Source organism: Ranitomeya imitator, chromosome 1, assembly GCF_032444005.1.
Source record: "Ranitomeya imitator isolate aRanImi1 chromosome 1, aRanImi1.pri, whole genome shotgun sequence".
NCBI lineage: Eukaryota > Metazoa > Chordata > Amphibia > Anura > Dendrobatidae > Ranitomeya > Ranitomeya imitator.
The window spans coordinates 745574279-745592151 of NC_091282.1; the positions used below are offsets into that span (position 1 = coordinate 745574279).

General features: G+C 41.4%; 1 protein-coding gene across 3 annotated transcripts in view; it reads right to left on the minus strand.

Annotated features, from left to right (window-relative positions):
• The window catches only part of CEP170B (centrosomal protein 170B), a 90829-nt gene that overhangs the window by 13192 nt on the left and 59764 nt on the right, over positions 1-17873 (minus strand). For 2 of the 3 annotated variants that reach the window (XM_069734185.1, XM_069734177.1), the window contains exons 12-14: positions 12983-14695; positions 4781-5021; positions 3223-3382 (exon numbers count right to left, since the gene is read on the minus strand). In XM_069734185.1, coding sequence (XP_069590286.1) covers positions 3223-3382; positions 4781-5021; positions 12983-14695 — 2114 coding nt within the window. The remainder of the gene's footprint in view (positions 1-3222; positions 3383-4780; positions 5022-12982; positions 14696-17873) is intronic. The other variant, XM_069734193.1, reaches the window with a different exon arrangement.

A 17873-nucleotide genomic window follows, 5' to 3' on the forward strand; every position in this document is an offset into this window, starting at 1 on the left:
AGAGCATATATGGGGCACAGCATTATAAGGAGCACCTATGGGGCCATAAAGGTGCAGAGCATATATGGGGCACAGCATTATAAGGAGCACCTATGGGGCCATAAAGGTGCAGAGCATATATGGGGCACAGCATTATAAGGAGCACCTATGGGGCCATAAAGGTGCAGAGCATATATGGGGCACAGCATTATAAGGAGCACCTATGGGGCCATAAAGGTGCAGAGCATATAAGGGGCACAGCATTATAAGGAGCACCTATGGGGCCATAAAGGTGCAGAGCATATATGGGGCACAGCATTCTAAGGAGCACCTATGGGGCCATAAAGGTGCAGAGCATATATGGGGCACAGCATTATAAGGAGCATCTATGGGGCCATAAAGGTGCAGAGCATATATGGGGCACAGCATTCTAAGGAGCACCTATGGGGCCATAAAGGTGCAGAGCATATAAGGGGCACAGCATTATAAGGAGCACCTATGGGGCCATAAAGGTGCAGAGCATATATGGGGCACAGCATTATAAGGAGCACCTATGGGGCCATAAAGGTGCAGAGCATATAAGGGGCACAGCATTATAAGGAGCACCTATGGGGCCATAATCAACGGTGCAGAGCATATATGGCACAGCATTATAAGGAGCATCTATGGGGCCATAATAAACGGTGCAGAGCATTCTATATAGCACAGTTGTATATGGAGCATCTATGGGGCAATAATGAACGGTATGGAGCATCTATTTTTATTTTTGAAATTCACCGGTAAATGCTGCATTTTCTACCCTAGGCTTATACTCGAGTCAATAAGTTTTCCCAGTTTTTTGTGGCAAAATTAGGGGGGTCGGCTTATACTCGGGTCGGCTTATACTCGAGTATATACAAATACCCTGTTTTTTCCATCTTTTGACTAGCACTTGCTTATTACTATGATTTTTTTTATTTTTGACCTCACTGTGCTCTTTTGTGTCTTCGAGTTTCTTGGTGGTGTGTGAACAGGTCCCTACAGACTTGTTCATTGTGCAAGTAGCCCATGTGTTTCTGGTTCTGTAATTGTTCTCTTGTTTCTACAAGACTGAGGAGTCCACCACTCCTTATGGGTCATTTGCATCAAAGCTGTTCCATGCAGCATGTCCACATGAAAATTCCCTCTCTGAACCCTGCTTATACAGGTACTATACAGATGATCAGGTTTTTAAATACATCAGATAGGGATTATATACATTAGGTAGGACTGCTCTATATGGGTATACCTTGACGATTGGTGGAGCAGCTTCGTATACATTTTTTTTGCAAAAAAAGTATAAACTAAATACTGTTTTTTCCATCTTTTGACTAGCACTTGCTTATTACTGTGATTTTTTTTACAACAGAGTATTTTTGACCTCACTGTGCTCTTTTGTGTCTTCGAGTTTCTTGGTGGTGTGTGAACAGGTTCCTACAGACTTGTTCATTGTGCAAGTAGCCCATGTGTTTCTGGTTCCACAATATAGATAAGTGTTGTACATGGCTAAATTTCGGTGTCCATATCCTGGGTCAATACTGTACCTCCATGTTTCTACCTTATATAGAAGTACATAAGGCTTAATTCCCATAGATCTATAAGAAGCCCATGAAGAACAATGCTGCTCTCCAATAAGAGCATTGGTTCTAGAGATTATGGATGCCCAAGGAGTAATTATTTGGTGGCACGCTGGGTCCCCACAGGGTCAGTTGAGATGGCTTTGCAGCTGTATGAGCCTTTATGTGACATTAAAAACTAAAGATCTCCATATACAAGCAAAAAGAGGAGGTAATTGCAGTATAATGAAAGCCATTGCTTGAATCTAAATATATTTTTACACAATGTTTAATCCACTTTACAGGACCTTTAAATAAGATCTATGATTTGCATGTCATTCTGCACGTCACATGGCATTTTTGGTTTTACTAGGCACAACACAGAATTAAAATAGCCATTACATGCTGGGTGTTGTCCGCGCATGGGAACGGTAAGCTATAATTCCAGCGTGCATGAACGCACCACTGTGCCTATGACTTGTCTCCGGGCCAGTTACATTTTACTATGGGAAGCATTCAACATTTTTTTCCCATTCATTTTCTTTTATGAAATGGCGGAACTTAATTCTTATTAACCTCATTAGTGAGCACAGCTTGGCAAGGTGGAACAATTAGAGATTTCTGAGCCTGAGCCCCCCGCTCTGATTAAACAAGAATTTCAACGATGTCACATAGTAATAAGCAGCCCTCTCTTACATCTCAATGGTATGTGTCTATATTTATATTATCTATCTATCTATCTATTGCTTTAGGTAGGCATATTTAGGGTACCACGAAGCTCAAGAGGGACAGCAATTAGACCTGCGATGGATGAGTGTATGGGCATTCGGATATGGCGACAGTAGGCTGGCCACCATCATGACTCAAGAAACTCATACCGCTGTGCCAGTGCACCAGTAATTACAAGTCATGGCAAAAGTAGCACTCTCTATGTGCAATATTGTGGTGGAAGGGGACCATGGAGGATATGAGGGTCATCAGCATAGCTGATGTGTTCATATATTCAAAAAGCAATTTCTACATCATCTATGCATAAAATGTTGTTTTATCCATCATGTTCCAAATTTTGTTTCCAAATTATTTTCCCAACAGTTTAATAATTTTCTTGTTTGCATTAACCTACCCATGATCTTTGAATAGTACCGTATGTTATTTAACTCATTAATACATAGTTGTAGTAGCTCAGGTACCCTGTTATTCCGTTAGCTGCTCCTACTCAGGTCAGGCCACCTCGGGTCTAGTCCTGGGTATTTGGCTCATGAGGTATCTGGTGTCAGCATGTGTATAGAGCAGTGTGTGCCTGTTTACTGCCTGGCCCACTTTAATCACTAAGCCCCCTTCCTTATACATCTGAAAATGGGGCTGGCTAAAATTCTGAGGTTAGCAAAAGTACCTTTATGGGACTTTCGGCTACCACCGTCAAACCACTTAGATGCCACGATCACTGTTCACCATAACATCTAATTTTCATACCCTTCTGATCCTGCATTCAGTTAGTTGCCTTTGCAAAGCACAACTTTTGAGATCTATTATAAAAGCATCTGTCATGGCAGAATCCAATGCAGATCCAAAGTGAATTCCCAAGATTCCATACCTTAATCCTCACACATGTGATGAATTAACCAAATGAGGGACAGCAGCAAAAAATACTGAGCAGGAAAACTCTCACCTCTTCTCTCGCAGATATGATGGACGCTGGTGTGTTTGGTATAGAACTTATAGAGGTACTGTGTCCTGTCCCTGAAGAACTCTGAGAATCCCCATCTCCGGCCACATCATGTATCTCCTTAGCTAAGCTGGCCACATCATTTACCAGGGTTTGACTCAATCTGTGACATCAAATAAAACATATCAGAAAAGTCTTCCAGTTTGTATTTACTATCAACTAAGAGATAGAAAAAAAAAAAAAAGAGGACTATGTGCACTGCTAAGCACAATATTCAGATGTCTGTGCCAAACAGTCCGAGTACGGGCCATGATGTCCAAACTGGTGCAAGGTCTCCAGATCTGACCTCAACAGCCTTATTTACAGTATGTCATGTGATCGCCATCATACTCTGGATTCTTACGGCGTTTCACTGATGCCTGAATTCCACCCAATTTAGGGTAGATTTTTTACATTAGTAACATGTCTATTGTACATGATAATGATTTCAATGAAATTAGAACTGGTTTTACCAAGTATCTGTAGGATGTCAAAGCTAGGTTCTAAAAGGTACCCCGCTCTTTATGCAAAGAGCAGTAACCCCTCTAGTGATTCACAGAAAAGGATCATGTGGCCTCATCTATGACTCAGGCTTTATGGCAAATTACTATTCAGCTGATAAATGTTGCTATGTAATTCCAGCCAAATCTAAAAGCTGCTTACATGCCTTAAGTTGCCTGACACACTTTAGATGTAGCCGTCAGCCAAAGGAGGGTCTGGCCAAACATTAAGCCCCAGTTCTCTTCCCCGATTCTCCCATACACTGGAGCACTCACTCTGCCGAGAACTCCTGTGATCTCTCCGAAAGTAGCTGACAGACATCACTGATGGCAAACTCTCTCATAGAGAACAAAAGGATTGGTGATCCGATATTGGACATGCCAGATCTCATCTCACTCTACATAATCTGTCAGGGGCCCGTACACATTAGACAGTCAGCTATATCGGTCATCGGGCAGCTTTGGCCAATGTTAGTCTAATGTGCATGGGGACCTATAGGCTGTGTTCACGTCAGTGTCTCCCAATTCTGCTGTTCTGTCATAGATTGTAGAAGAATGGAAATAAGAGGAACTACCTGATACTGTAAATTATGGATACCAGTGGCACCAAATAAACAGTACTGACTATGATGTTGTCCATCTGGTTTCCGTCACGGTGTCGCACTATTTTGTCTAGTGTTTGTCCTAGATCTCTGCGACAAAACAGACCCTTTGATGAAGATATGAAAAAAGCTATGGATAGTAGTTTGCCGAATACTCAAAATGGAAATGAGCCACTGCCAATTTTTTTCAGTAGCTAATCTCCTACAGGTAGAAACCCAACATGACAGATTTTTCTTCTATCTGTGGTTGGGAAAGAATGAAGACACCTTTGCTAATTTTTGGCCTACTTACATCTAGTGAGTATGGTCATCTTACCTGTGGCAGAAGATCACTTGACCAGACAATTCTATAGATCCTGTATGTCTTGTCTTAGAAGAACATTGGGCTTCCAGAGTTTATATTGTAAATGTATTACTCACCTGGCAATTTCAGCTATTTCTTCTGACTGGGCCATGAAGTTACTGTAGACCTCTTGGTCATCGTCATCATCATCATCAGGAAGAGTGCTCTGCTTCTGGCGGACCGACACATTATGTGTCCTAGGAGTCTGTGTGGCTGTTGAAGTATGGGATCGTTTGTGTTTAGGAGTACTGTGATTAGAGCCATATTCCTCCTCAGATGTAGAAATATAATCTGAACCCTGCTGTCTCCGTCTTGAAGCTTATATTATGAATTGGTTTTGGAGAAAGAGAAAGTCAAAAAGATCAATACTTTCCTAACACCGGTGAGATTGTCAGGTAGGATTTATGAAGGCCAGTATACAAGTTGCTTGATGTTATGAGAGCAACAACGCTCATTTTTTACATTTGACTGCCAATATTTTGGTCATAAATTGCTTTAGATGGTGTTCATGGATATTGTATCATCAAATTAAGAATATCAAAATGACTGCTGCTCGGTCTCTTATGTATCATTGGTTATCTTACAGAGCTCTCCTACTTTGGGAAGCAGAAGCTTTACCCAGAGTAGGGACTTTTTTTGGCTGATAGACCCAAGTATTGATGATGAGCGCAATAATTTTAAAACACTTTTGCAACATTGTTCTATTGTCTTGATGCAACTAAACTAAATAAAAAAAAGCAATGCTGCAAGTCTTCTTGATCTAAAGTGTCCTATCTAGGCCTATGTATCTCTATGGTAACAGACTACAAAATAAACCCCATGTAGTCTGATCCTGAAGTTATACAGTTTCCCATTCTTCTATTTCCTATCCTAAAAAAAATATATGCTACGAAGAAGTAAATGCATTTCCGTGCATTATTTTTGCAGCGTTTTTACTCGCATTTTTAACCCATTAAAAAAAAAGAAAAAAATGCTACAAAAAAGCCAAAAGAATTGATGGTCTTCATCTTGACAAAAACGCAGCAGGGCTCAAAAATTTGCTAGAAAAAAGCAGCCTGTGCAAGAGATTTCAGAAACCTCATTGATTAGGTTACTGCTGAAAAACACCAATAATGCACCAAAAAGGTCACGTGTGAATATACCCCAACACTTCTGGCAGGGCTAGCTTCATGCCTATGTGAGTCTTTGGCCGTTTCTTTGTAAAAAAATAACAAAAATATCATTATATTTTCCTGTAGTTTGTCTTCTTGTACATTTTATTTAACAAAAAGAAAAAAAAGCATTCATTTACATTTATTTTTACACTAATAGTTTTTTTTTTTAGCAGCCTTAGCTATACTGAATAAACAGAGACCTCGCAGACAATCTTTTTCTTCTTTTCTTTTAAAGATAATGTACTGGCACATCAATATACGATGCAGTACACTCAGCCTGTGAAGGCAGTACAGCCTGTGGCTCACTGATAGTGTTTCTGCCTCTATTACATTTGTTTTAAAAATTTTAGTCCAGTGCAGTTTCCTACTGCCGTGTGCAAAATAAACTACAAAGGACTAAAATAAAGGGCAGAAAGCAGCATTGGCCCTAACTCCAAAAAGCAGTCGCCAGCCCTGACCACAGGATCAGACTAAATACGCAGTGCTCGCTTGTGGTCTGTAACCATGATGATGCATTAATCTGGAGTGGTAACAACAAAATGCGGTAAATGGAATAACTATAAAAAAAAAATAAAAAAAAAAGAATATATTTCAAACCGTTACTCTAAAATGATCTTAAAGTTTGGCTAAAACTTAATATTTGAAGTTAAGGCCATTGATCTTTCTTGAGATCGGGTTTGATGCATGGTTGTCTACACTTGTATTGCAACTTGTATATTGGCATAAAATCAGTAGACAATTGACAAACAGATTAAGTAATTATTTGCAGACCGTATATGTGTTTCTACTGTTATTCTCATTGTTTGCAGTGGCATAGCTGTAGAGTCAATCTTGGGTCTCATTGCTTGATGTGACCCATAGCCCCATAGCTGTTTCAAAAGCATTATAATTGGCACATGGTCCTGTTTTCCACTGGAACCTCAGCTCATCTAGTTGCATTTTAAGTACCGTATATGGAATACCAATGCAAAGTACTGGCAACTTCAATTTATTAACTATAAAGGCACTAGTTATGAATTGGCAATGATTTAGAGGGGGCGCAGTTATGCTTCAGCAGAGAGATGGACAGGGTTTCTCAAATAACAATAGAAACATTTACAGGTACGCAAAAGTCAATAGAGGATCTATGTAAAATGGTGGAGAACCGCAATAATTCAGTTGTAGAATACAAAAAAAAAAAATCCAAAAACATATTGTTAAAGGGGGGGGGGGGGGGGGGGGTTCAGCCACAAACGCTTACGATCTACCCAATGGATAAGATAATTGGGAAGTTTTTCTTCCGGTATTTGGATTTTTTGTAACTCCCATAGCGCTCCATTCACATTCCACCTCATTGTTGTTAGGCAGTTTGTGAAGAAGCATTGATGGTGGTCGTGACCAAACATTATCTATCCAGTGGAAGGATGATCACTTTTTGTGGTAGAAGACCTTTTAGATTAAACTATTGGCAGTATCTCCCTCATCAATACGTAGGTACTCTGGGAAATCATTATACGTATATTGATCATTGACTTAAAGAAGATGTACCAAGAGATGCATTTGACAGCCCTCAATGCACAATGAAATGATCTTATCGCACGTCTTGTGTTATCAGAAGTTGTTATTACAGTTCATCTATGAGAAGAGCTTATGTCCCTTTGACGCCAATTCTAGTTTCTGTCCTTTGTCTTTCTGCTCAGTGTTACACATAGAAATCAATCAGATCATGTTTTTAAGATGTTACCTCTATTAAAAAATGAGGTAAAAAAAAACAGGACTGGAAATCAGGTAGATGACAAAAACAATAATAATATACCATATAGCAGGGGTGTCAAACTGCATTCCTCGAGGGCTGCAAACAGGTCATGTTTTCAGGATTTCCTTGTACTGCACAGGTGATAATCACCTACACAAATAATGAGTTGGTGATTAAATTATCACCTGTGCAATACAAGGAAATCCTGAAAACATGACCTGTTTGCAGCCCTCAAGGAATGCAGTTTGACACCCCTGCCATATAGAATCAATTAAGGCCAAAACGGATATATATAAAATTACCTTTATTCATTTTTTGGCAAATGGCACTGTAAAATGTGCCTGTACTTGGAACATTTAAAAATATATAAATACTTTAACAATAAGTAAATAATAGGACGGACAAAGATAAAAAATTCAAAATTCAAGGTAATGTAGAACTTGGAATGGAAAGCATGGAATACCCTCAAAAAAATATAACTATGTCTATAAGTACACAATCTTGTAGAAAAAACGATGTGCAAATGTGCAAAAAGGGATGTAAACCTACAACAAAGAGATATATGAATGTGTATGTATAAGAATCACTAAAGGATTATGTGCATAGTGAATAAAAGAATTCGTTCATAATACAATTGAGGTGTGAATAAGGCCAAAGAAAAACCGCAATATTCAGACTGGAAGCTGTCCAATGAAGATGGAAAGATGTAGGACATATACCTATATACTACATATGTAGTGCACAAAAATTATGAAGTTTGAAGTATATCATATATAATAAAGTGCTAGGTGAAAAAATCAAATCATAATACAATTCAAATGTGAATAAAACCAAGGAAAAAAAACACACAATGTATCCGTTTTTGGCCTTAATTGATTCTATATGGCATATTATTATGTTTGTCATCAACCTGATTTCCAGTCCTGTTTTTTTACCTCATTAGTACTCCGAGTGGTCAGCCATTCAATTCTTTGTGTAGCAGTTGTCTTCTTCCTATATTATTATTGTTTTAATTTTTTAATTTACCGTATATATATATATATACACATACACACACATACATATATACATATACACACTCTGTTTGGTGGGGAAGTTCTTTTGCTGCATACATTTTTTCTCTATTAGAAAAGTGGAACCAGATCTAGAGGCTCTATGAGAATACCAAGTTCCAAGATAGAGGAAAACAAAGAACACGAGATCCCAACGGAGACGCACTTCCCATTGGAGATCTGTGAATTCAGCCTCTGATAAGACAAGACTAAACACTAGTCGGGCAATAGTGCATCTTCTGGTAGTTTCCCTAAGGGTTAAAAAATTAACAAGGTTCTGATAGGAAAGTTATTAAATATCAGTGCTATAAGTACAGACTTTGGAATAAAATGGTTAGTGAGTTACCCAGAGGGAAGGAAAAACCAATTCATCTGAATACAATTATTCTCTGTATTCACAATACTTCTTGTTTTCAACCATTTTTCATCCAGACAGAGCCAACATTTTCCACAAATATTAATAGCGAGTCTCCTTAATAGTATTCTCAAAAAGGAACAAAGAAATTTACACAACATTCTAAAAAATGCATCACAAATGTCCTTGTACTGTTTGACACTTCTCTGGCAAGTTAATTCTAGTAAATGCTTGTGTTCTCCATCAACGTAACATTTTTGGAGCATCTTCTCATAGAACGGGTCTGTTTCTCTGTTTTTCCTCCTAAAAATATATGAATACATCTACAACAGAGTAGAATTGTCCAGAAATAATATCAGGACTCCAGTCCAGGGGCCATGTCTATTGTCAGCAGACATCAAACCAGAGCACTGCCAACCTCTCACTATCTGAAACATCTGATTGGTAGACCGCCGAGACGTTATGCAAGCATCTCACCGTAATGTAATGACATCGCAGTGGTCTTCTAATCAGAAGAGGAGCAGGGTTTATCGCAGGTAGTAGGTGTTTCACAGTGCTTTGGTGCGGTGGAGACAGGCTACCGACGATTGTCCTGCTCAGACTTTTGCTCAACTCTACAATTGAGTGTTACCATTTCTCTGGACAAAGGGAACCTGCCTACATACTTAACTTTGATCATACTAATTGGGCAGTGTTATTGTTTAGTCAGACGGCTGCATAAATCGGACCAAAATCAGACCAAAATGCATGGACTGGCAGGCGGCTCTCTTGACCCAAGCTTCATATTTTTCTATGCAGCCATGATGCTTGGGTCAGGAGAGCCGCCGGCCAATCCGTGCATTGCCGTCTGATCTCGGTACGATTTATATGGCTGTCGGACATTACCCTTAGGCTGGGATCACACACAGCAAGATACGGCAGAGTCTCGCAGGTTAAAACCAAGCTCTGGCACCGACACTCCAGAGCAGAGCGTGCAGCCGCAAAGCAATACATGGAGCCGCATGCTCCGCTCCTGAGTGCCGGTGCCAGAGCTTGGTTTTAACCTGCGAGACTCGGCCGTATCTCGCTGTAGTGTGACTCCGGCCTTACCGCTGGGTCACACCTTATTGACTAGCGGAATGGTAACGCAAGTTGCCCATTTAGTAATAGATTTCCATGAGGAAGACAATAGGAATAATTAAGAGCTATATGAAAAAGTAAGCTTTAAAAGTGCTTTTTTCTAGAGAATACAAGTATTTACCAAAAACAAGCATATCAGGAGAGCTGGCAGGCCCTCTTAAATTAAAGGACTTGTTCCAATGGGCCTATTGGATATACAAGCTATAAAAGGCTGTCACTAGCTTGAGATTTTTCCATATGAGCCAAACTAGAAAATCATGACAATATGCAGCTCCCATTCTGGAGATCTTGTACGCAATACATTACTCCTAGAAAGCCTGCATAGAGCTTCCCCTGGTGATAACAAGGGTTAGTAAAGCGGAAGTCCAGATACGACAAATCCTTTAAACACAGTACCTTGCAAAAGTATTTGGCTCCCTGGAACTTTTTAACCTTTTCGCACATATCATGCTTCAAACATAATGATACCAAAGGTAAATTTTTGGTGAAGAATCAACAACAAGTGGAACACAATTGTGAAGTTGAACGAAATTTATTGGTTATTTTACATTTTTGTGAAAATTCAAAACCTGAAAAGTGGGGCGTGCAATATTATTTGGCCCCTTTACTTTCAGTGCAGCAAACTCACTCCAGAAGTTCATTGTGGATCTCTGAATGATCCAATGTTGTCCTAAATGCCTAATGATGATAAATATAATCCACCTGTGTGTAATCATAGTAACATAGTAACATAGTTAGTAAGGCCGAAAAAAGACATTTGTCCATCCAGTTCAGCCTATATTCCATCATAATAAATCCCCAGATCTACGTCCTTCTACAGAACCTAATAATTGTATGATACAATTCTATGTATAAATGCACCTGCTCTGTGATAGTCTCAGGGTTCTGTTTGAAGCACAGAGAGCATCATGAAGACCAAGGAACACAACAGGCAGGTCCGGGATACTGTTGTGAAGAAGTTTAAAGCCGGATTTAGATACAAAATGATTTCCAAAACTTTAAACATCCCAAGGAGCACTAAGCAAGCGATCATATTGAAATGGAAGGAGTATCATACCACTGCAAATCTACCAAGACCCGGCCGTCTCGCTAAACTTTCATCTCAAACAAGGAGAAGACTGATCAGAGATGCAGCCAAGAGGCCCATGATCACCCTGGATGAACTGCAGAGATCTACAGCTGAGGGGAGACAGTCTGTCCATAGGACAACAATCAGTCGTACATTGCACAAATCTGGCCTTTATGGATTAGTGGCAAGAAGAAACCCATTTCTCAAAGATATCCATAAAAAGTGTTGTTTAAAGTTTGCAATAAGCCACCTGGGAGACACACCAAACATGTGGAAGAAGGTGCTCTGGTCAGATGAAACCAAAATCGAAGTTTTTGGCAACAATGCCAAACGATATGTTTGGCCTAAGCGCAATACAGCTCATCACCCTGAACACACCATCCCCACTGTCAAACATGGTGGTGGCAGCATCATGGTTTGGGCCTGCTTTTCTTCAGCAGGGACAATGAAGATGGTTAAAATTGATGGATGGAGCCAAATACAGGACCATTCTTGAACAAAACCTGTTGGAGTCTGCAAAAGACTTGAGACTGGGATGAAGATTTGTCTTCCAACAAGACAATGATCCCAAACAAAGCAAAATCTACAGTGGAATGGTTCACAAATAAACGTATCCAGGTATTAGAATGGCCAAGTCGAAGTCCAGACCTCAATCCAATCGAGAATCTGTGGAAAGAGCTGAAAACTGCTTTTCACAAACGATCTCCATCAAACCTCACTGAGCTCGAGCTGTTTGCCATGGAAGAATGGGCAAGAATTTCAGTCTCTCGATGTACAAAACTGATAGACACATACCCCAAGAGACTTGCAGCTGTAATCGCAGCAAAAGGTGGCGCAACAAAGTATTAAGTTGAAGGGGCCGAATAATATTGCACGCCCTACTTTTCAGTTTTTGATTTTCCACAAAAATTTTAAACAACCAATAAATTTCGTTCAACTTCACAATTGTGTTCCACTTGTTGTTGATTCTTCACCAAAAATTTACATTTGGTATCTTTATGTTTGAAGCATGATATGTGGGAAAGGTTGAAAAGTTCCAGGGAGCCTAATACTTTTGCAAGGAACTGTATTGTATTTTAAATTCCAGTATATTGGGCTTCATTATTATTAAAGGGTATTCCAGTTATCACCTCTCCACAGTGGGATTCAACTGCCGCAATTCATACTGATCGCAGAACGGAGGACTTGCACCCTATCTCTATAAGACTGCCACAGAACTGTAATCAAATTTCTCCCTCAGTCCCATAAACTTTGAATCAAGCAATAGGTGGGAGTCTCAGCAGTAGATCATGTACAGATTTAACAGCTTTCAACTAGCCTGTATAACTGGAGCACTCCTTTATAAAAAAAAAAAACGTTTCTGTGGTCATAGAAGTGAGTCAAGTTCCAGGTGTTCTTTTTCTGATTAACAAGTATTATTGCTAAGATGCGGCGCCCAATGATCAGAAGAATGGAAGAGCCATAGAGGTGGTATAGCAATGCACTTCTTTCTGTGTAGGGAACCATTTGAAGATGCTCGGGGCGAGAACAAATCTCCATCCCCTTCACCTTCATTATCAGTACTGGTGCTTGCAATCAGAAAGTCATAGCTTATTGTAGTAATGAGCCATCACTTTCTGAAATTGTAAACCCATTTTAAAGGACAGGGATTTCACTGAATGCTGTGGGTCAAGTCCTCACCTTTGCCTAAGTTTTCATAAATGTAGTCAATAAGTAAAATATCACTATATGAAGTAATAAACACAAGTCTGATCCATGTGACATGTATATGTAGGCAAAAAAAGGAAAAACTTACAGGAAGAAGAGGAGTACTTTACACTACCAGGTCGCGCCCTAGTTAGTGGTTGTTTGGTTGTAGGGGCCATTTGCTTTTTCATAGGCTGTTTAACTTCGGCCATGACTGGTTTTCGACTTGTATAGCTGTGATCAACACTACGTCCAGAAAACCCAGTACGTGTAGAAGAAGCCTCAGAGTCGCTTGGTACATTGAATGACCCAGTCCTCTTTCTTGGCATTGCCAAAATATCAAGCCGGGAGAGCTTTTTTGATTCACTGCTACTTTTAGCTGATGAAGAAGCTTCTGAACTAATATTCACCCTGTCAGCATCAACACTCTCATTATCAGATGCTTCTCCGAGACGAGCCCGACGTAATTTAGACGCCCTTGTAGGCCGGGGTGTCGATAGGCTATTTGAGCGGGTAAGAGCTTGCTGGACTTTCTGTGCATTTAATGATATCCTGTTGGTATCTTCCTTGGTTGACTGAGCAAAGGGTCTTCTTCTTGAAAGATTTCTTGAGGAAGAATTTTCATAATCTGAGGACACAGTATCAGCAACTGATATGTAGGGAAGACTAGTACTTCTTTCTTCATCTGTGAAATCCATGGAACCACGTGTTCCAGAGCTGCGCTTCATTTCAAACTTTTTGGAAACTTCTCTCCTGCTACCTCCATCAGCAGGACCAGCTCTTCGCTTTTCAGAGAGTCTTTCTCGGGCACTGGGTTGGTTGTAATGATCCTGAATTGAAGATGTAGAAGAGGACTTTTCTTTATGAAGACCCACAACTCTGCTCTTTTGAGGATGACTTGGTACATTCTTATCGCTAACAAGACTAACAGTGCTGGCTGTATCCACGTCAGAATCTCCAGATAAGGAATCATCTGGTGGACATGGAGTATTTTCTATATCATCTATATGATTCTGAGAAAAGAGCTTAGCTTCGAGAGCAGCTAAGGCATTTTCAGTCTCTTTAAGGATCTGCTGTGTCTCTCGACTGTAGTCCGTATTTGATTTTGTAACATTCATATCTTTAAGCAAAGGATGAGTTGAGATGTTTGGAAGTTTGTTGGGAGAGATGTTGCAGCTGGATTTTTCTTTGGTAAAACTTTCCTGCCTAACGAATGAATCTCTGGATTGTCCATTTTCTTTTTTCAATAGCTGGTTATCTATTTTTGCAATCATTAAGGTTTCTTGCACTGTTTGTTGGTTTCCTTTTGGTTTTACCTGGATATCGTGACCTTTGTATGGTTTTGGAATATCTACATTAGGTAAAATGGAATTTACGTGGGAGAAACCTTCATTCTCACTGTTGTTTCCAACATAAAAGCTAGTAGACTTTGGTTCATTAGAAAGCTTATTTGGTCTTTGGATACTTTGTTCTTTGCTACCGGTATCCTCTCTCCTCCATTTACTTGTAGAAACTGTTGGAAGTTGGTTAGATTTTTTGCTGGACAGGACACCATCATCAGATTTGCTTGCATCACTAAGACTATCTGGATCCAAATCCTCTTGTATAAAGAGTAGACTGTTCGGATCAGAGGGCATTATTTTCACCTCGTTTTCTATGCTTAAAGTTTTTTGAGGAATTTCTGAGTAAGACTCAGTACAGACCAAAATAACTGGTGTTGGACTTTCAGATTTGTCGTTTGGTGGTAGTTGAGGGAGAAGTCGTCTTGTTCTTGAAGGGAATGCAAGATCTGCCTCAGCAGTGTTTTCCACATGGTCATAGTCTAAAACCAGAAGGAAGTCAATAAGTTGGTCAATATGATTTCCGAAGTTAATGATGATGAAAAAAGTTTGTAAGATAGGTTATATAAACTTAGAATAGACCGTGTGATATTTAAACTTTCAGGAACATTTAGGGGAACTGTCACAATCAGCATTGTCCACAATAGTTTCTTAAGGCTAGACTGATAAAAATTCTTCTAAAAACACAAACAAAAAAAAAAACAGTGTAGACCTTCCTAAAGAAGAGGTGAAACTTAAAGTGGTTTTTCCTCATCATTGACCTTGTACCGCCCTCCTGCCTCCCAGCTTCCTTCTTGCCAGGGGAGCAGTGTGCTCCTGAGTAATTGACAATTTGGAGCACCTGATTGCCCTTAACTGGAGATAAATTCCCATGCAGGTGTCTGCTCCATTCATCTTTTAACTTCCATCTTTTAAATTACATCTTTTTAATTACGTTGAATTAGACTGAATTGGACAGGAACTGACTGGGAGGTAACAGAATACCAAACCACTACAATGTTTCGTTTTTTTTTCTCTTTCACCCCCATACTACTTTCCTTCTTACAATCTCCTGCAATCCCTCCACCCAGCAAAGAACTAGTCATTTCTCCCTCAATATTCCCGTCATCTCACCTTCTCCTCAGAACTGTTCCTCCACGTACAATCCTTTTTCTCCAGACACACATGGCCACATCATGTCCTATCCAGCTCCCACCTTCTAACGCTCTGTCTGCTACTCCTCATCTCTGGTGACGTATCCCCAAATCCCGGCCCTCCTCGACACATCCCCACACTCATTTCTAACCCCCTGCCACGATTCTCTGCACGTTTTCCCAACCTCATACCCAATCATCCAGCCCCCACTCCCTTGGTCCCCTTACCTGGAACACTATGGAACGCATGCTCCATCTGCAACAAACTACATTTTCTCCATGACCTCTTCATCACCAACAAACTCTCCTTCCTCGGCATCACTGAAACCTGGCTCACCCTTCTCTGACTCAGCCTCTCCGGCTGCACTTACCTATGGCGGATTCCACCTCTCTCACACCCCTCGAACCAGCAACAAACGTGGTGGAGGGGATGGCTTGCCCCTGTCCGACACCTACTCCTTTACTTCAATCCCACTACCACCCTTAGCTACTCTTCCCTCGCTTGAGGTGCACTCCATCCACATCTATTCCCCCTCCAACCTCCAGCTGGCTGTCATCTACCGCCCCCCACAACTAGCCATCTCCACTTTTCTCGACCACTTCACCACCTGGCTACTTCATTTCCTCTCTGCTGACATCCCCACTATCATCATGGGTGATTTCAATATCCCCCATTGACACTTCCACCTCAGCTGCCTCTAAACTTTTATCCCTCACTGCCTCCTTTGGCCTCACTCAATGGTCCTCTGAGGCCACCCACAAAGATGGCCACACACTGGACCTCATCTTCACTCTGCCTCTGCTGCCTTACTAATCTCATTAACACACCCCTCCCCCTGTCTGACCACGACCTACTGGCATTCTCTTCCCTCTCCTAGTGTGCAACCCCCACTCCACAAACTCACTCACCCTCGCAGAAATCTCAAAGACCTCAATTAACAATCACTCTCCGAGTCCCTTCTCCCTCTTACAGACATAACTTCCTTCCATGACACAGATGCTGCTACTTTTTATAACACCACCATAACAGCAACACGATTCGGCCACCCCGTTCATGCATAACAAAACTTGTACACTCAACAGGCAGCCCTGGCTGACCAGCCTGACCAAAGAACTGAGACGGGCTTCCAGGATCGCTGAGCGGAGATGGAAGCGATCCCGCTCTGCCGACCACTTCACTGCATACAAGCAGTCCTTCGCCAGCTTCAATTCCACGCCCACTGCCGCAAAACAAACTTACTTCTCATCCCTCATATCCTCCCTGTCTCACAACCCTAAACAGCTTTTCAACTTTTTCAATTCTCTACTCCGTCCTCCTGCACCCCCTCCCTCCCCTCTGATTTCTGCTGAAGACTGCGTCTTTCTTTAAACAGAAGATCGATACGATCAGAGAAAGCTTTGTCCCACAGCGCCCAATGCCCCTCTTAGCTGCTCAACCCTGCTCCTCCAAAATCAGCTTCTCCACCATGACAGAAGATCAGCTCTCCACCCTCCTGTCAAGATCACACCTCACCACCTGCACGCTCGACCCGCTGCCGTCACACCTCATCCCTAACCTTTCCACGGTCTTCATCCCAACCCTAACACACCTCTTCAACCTCTCACTCACAACTGGTGTCTTCCCCTCATCTTTCAAGCATGCCAAGATCACACCCATCTTCAAAAATCCCTCCCTCAACCCATCCTCTGTGTCTAGCTATCGCCCGATATCTCTTCTCCATTATGCCTCCAAATTACTGGAGCAACACGTCCATCTTGAACTGTCCTCCCACCTCTCCTCCTGCTCCCTCTTTGAACGGTTACAATCTGGCTTCCAACCCCATCACTCAACTGAAACTTCTCTAACTAAAGTCACCAACGACCTACTAACTGCCAGGAGCAAGCGACACTACTCTATTGCCTTTGCCACTGTGGACCACTCCCTTCTGCTACAGATCCTCTCATCTCTTGGCATCACAGACTTGGCCCTATCCTGGATCTTGTCATATCTGACAGACCGAACATTCAGTGTCTCCCTCCCCCACACCACCTCCTCACTTCGCCCCTGTCAGTCGGTGTTCCTCAAGGCTCTGTTCTAGGACCCCTACTCTTCTCTATCTAAACCTTCGGCCTTGGACAGCTTATAGAATCCCACGGTGTGCAGTACCATCTCTACGCCGATGACACACAGATCTACCTATCCGGACCAGACCTCAGCTCCTTACTTACCAAAATCCCGCACTGTCTGTCTGCTATTTCAGCCTTCTTTTCTGCTTGCTTTCTAAAACTGAACATGGATAAAACAGAATTCATCATCTTTCCCCCATCTCACTCTACCCCTCCACCAGACCCAGGGCCGGACTGGCCATCTGGCAATTCTGGCAAATGCCAGAAGGGCCTGACTGATCGTGGACTGCCTTGTCTGCTGCGTTGTTAAGAGAATCCATGCTCTGAAGACACCCATACTGTTAAGAGTTGTGACAGAGCACAAGTGGCTGACTACATAACTTACCCCAGCAGGCAACGGGTATCATTAGAAATATTGGTC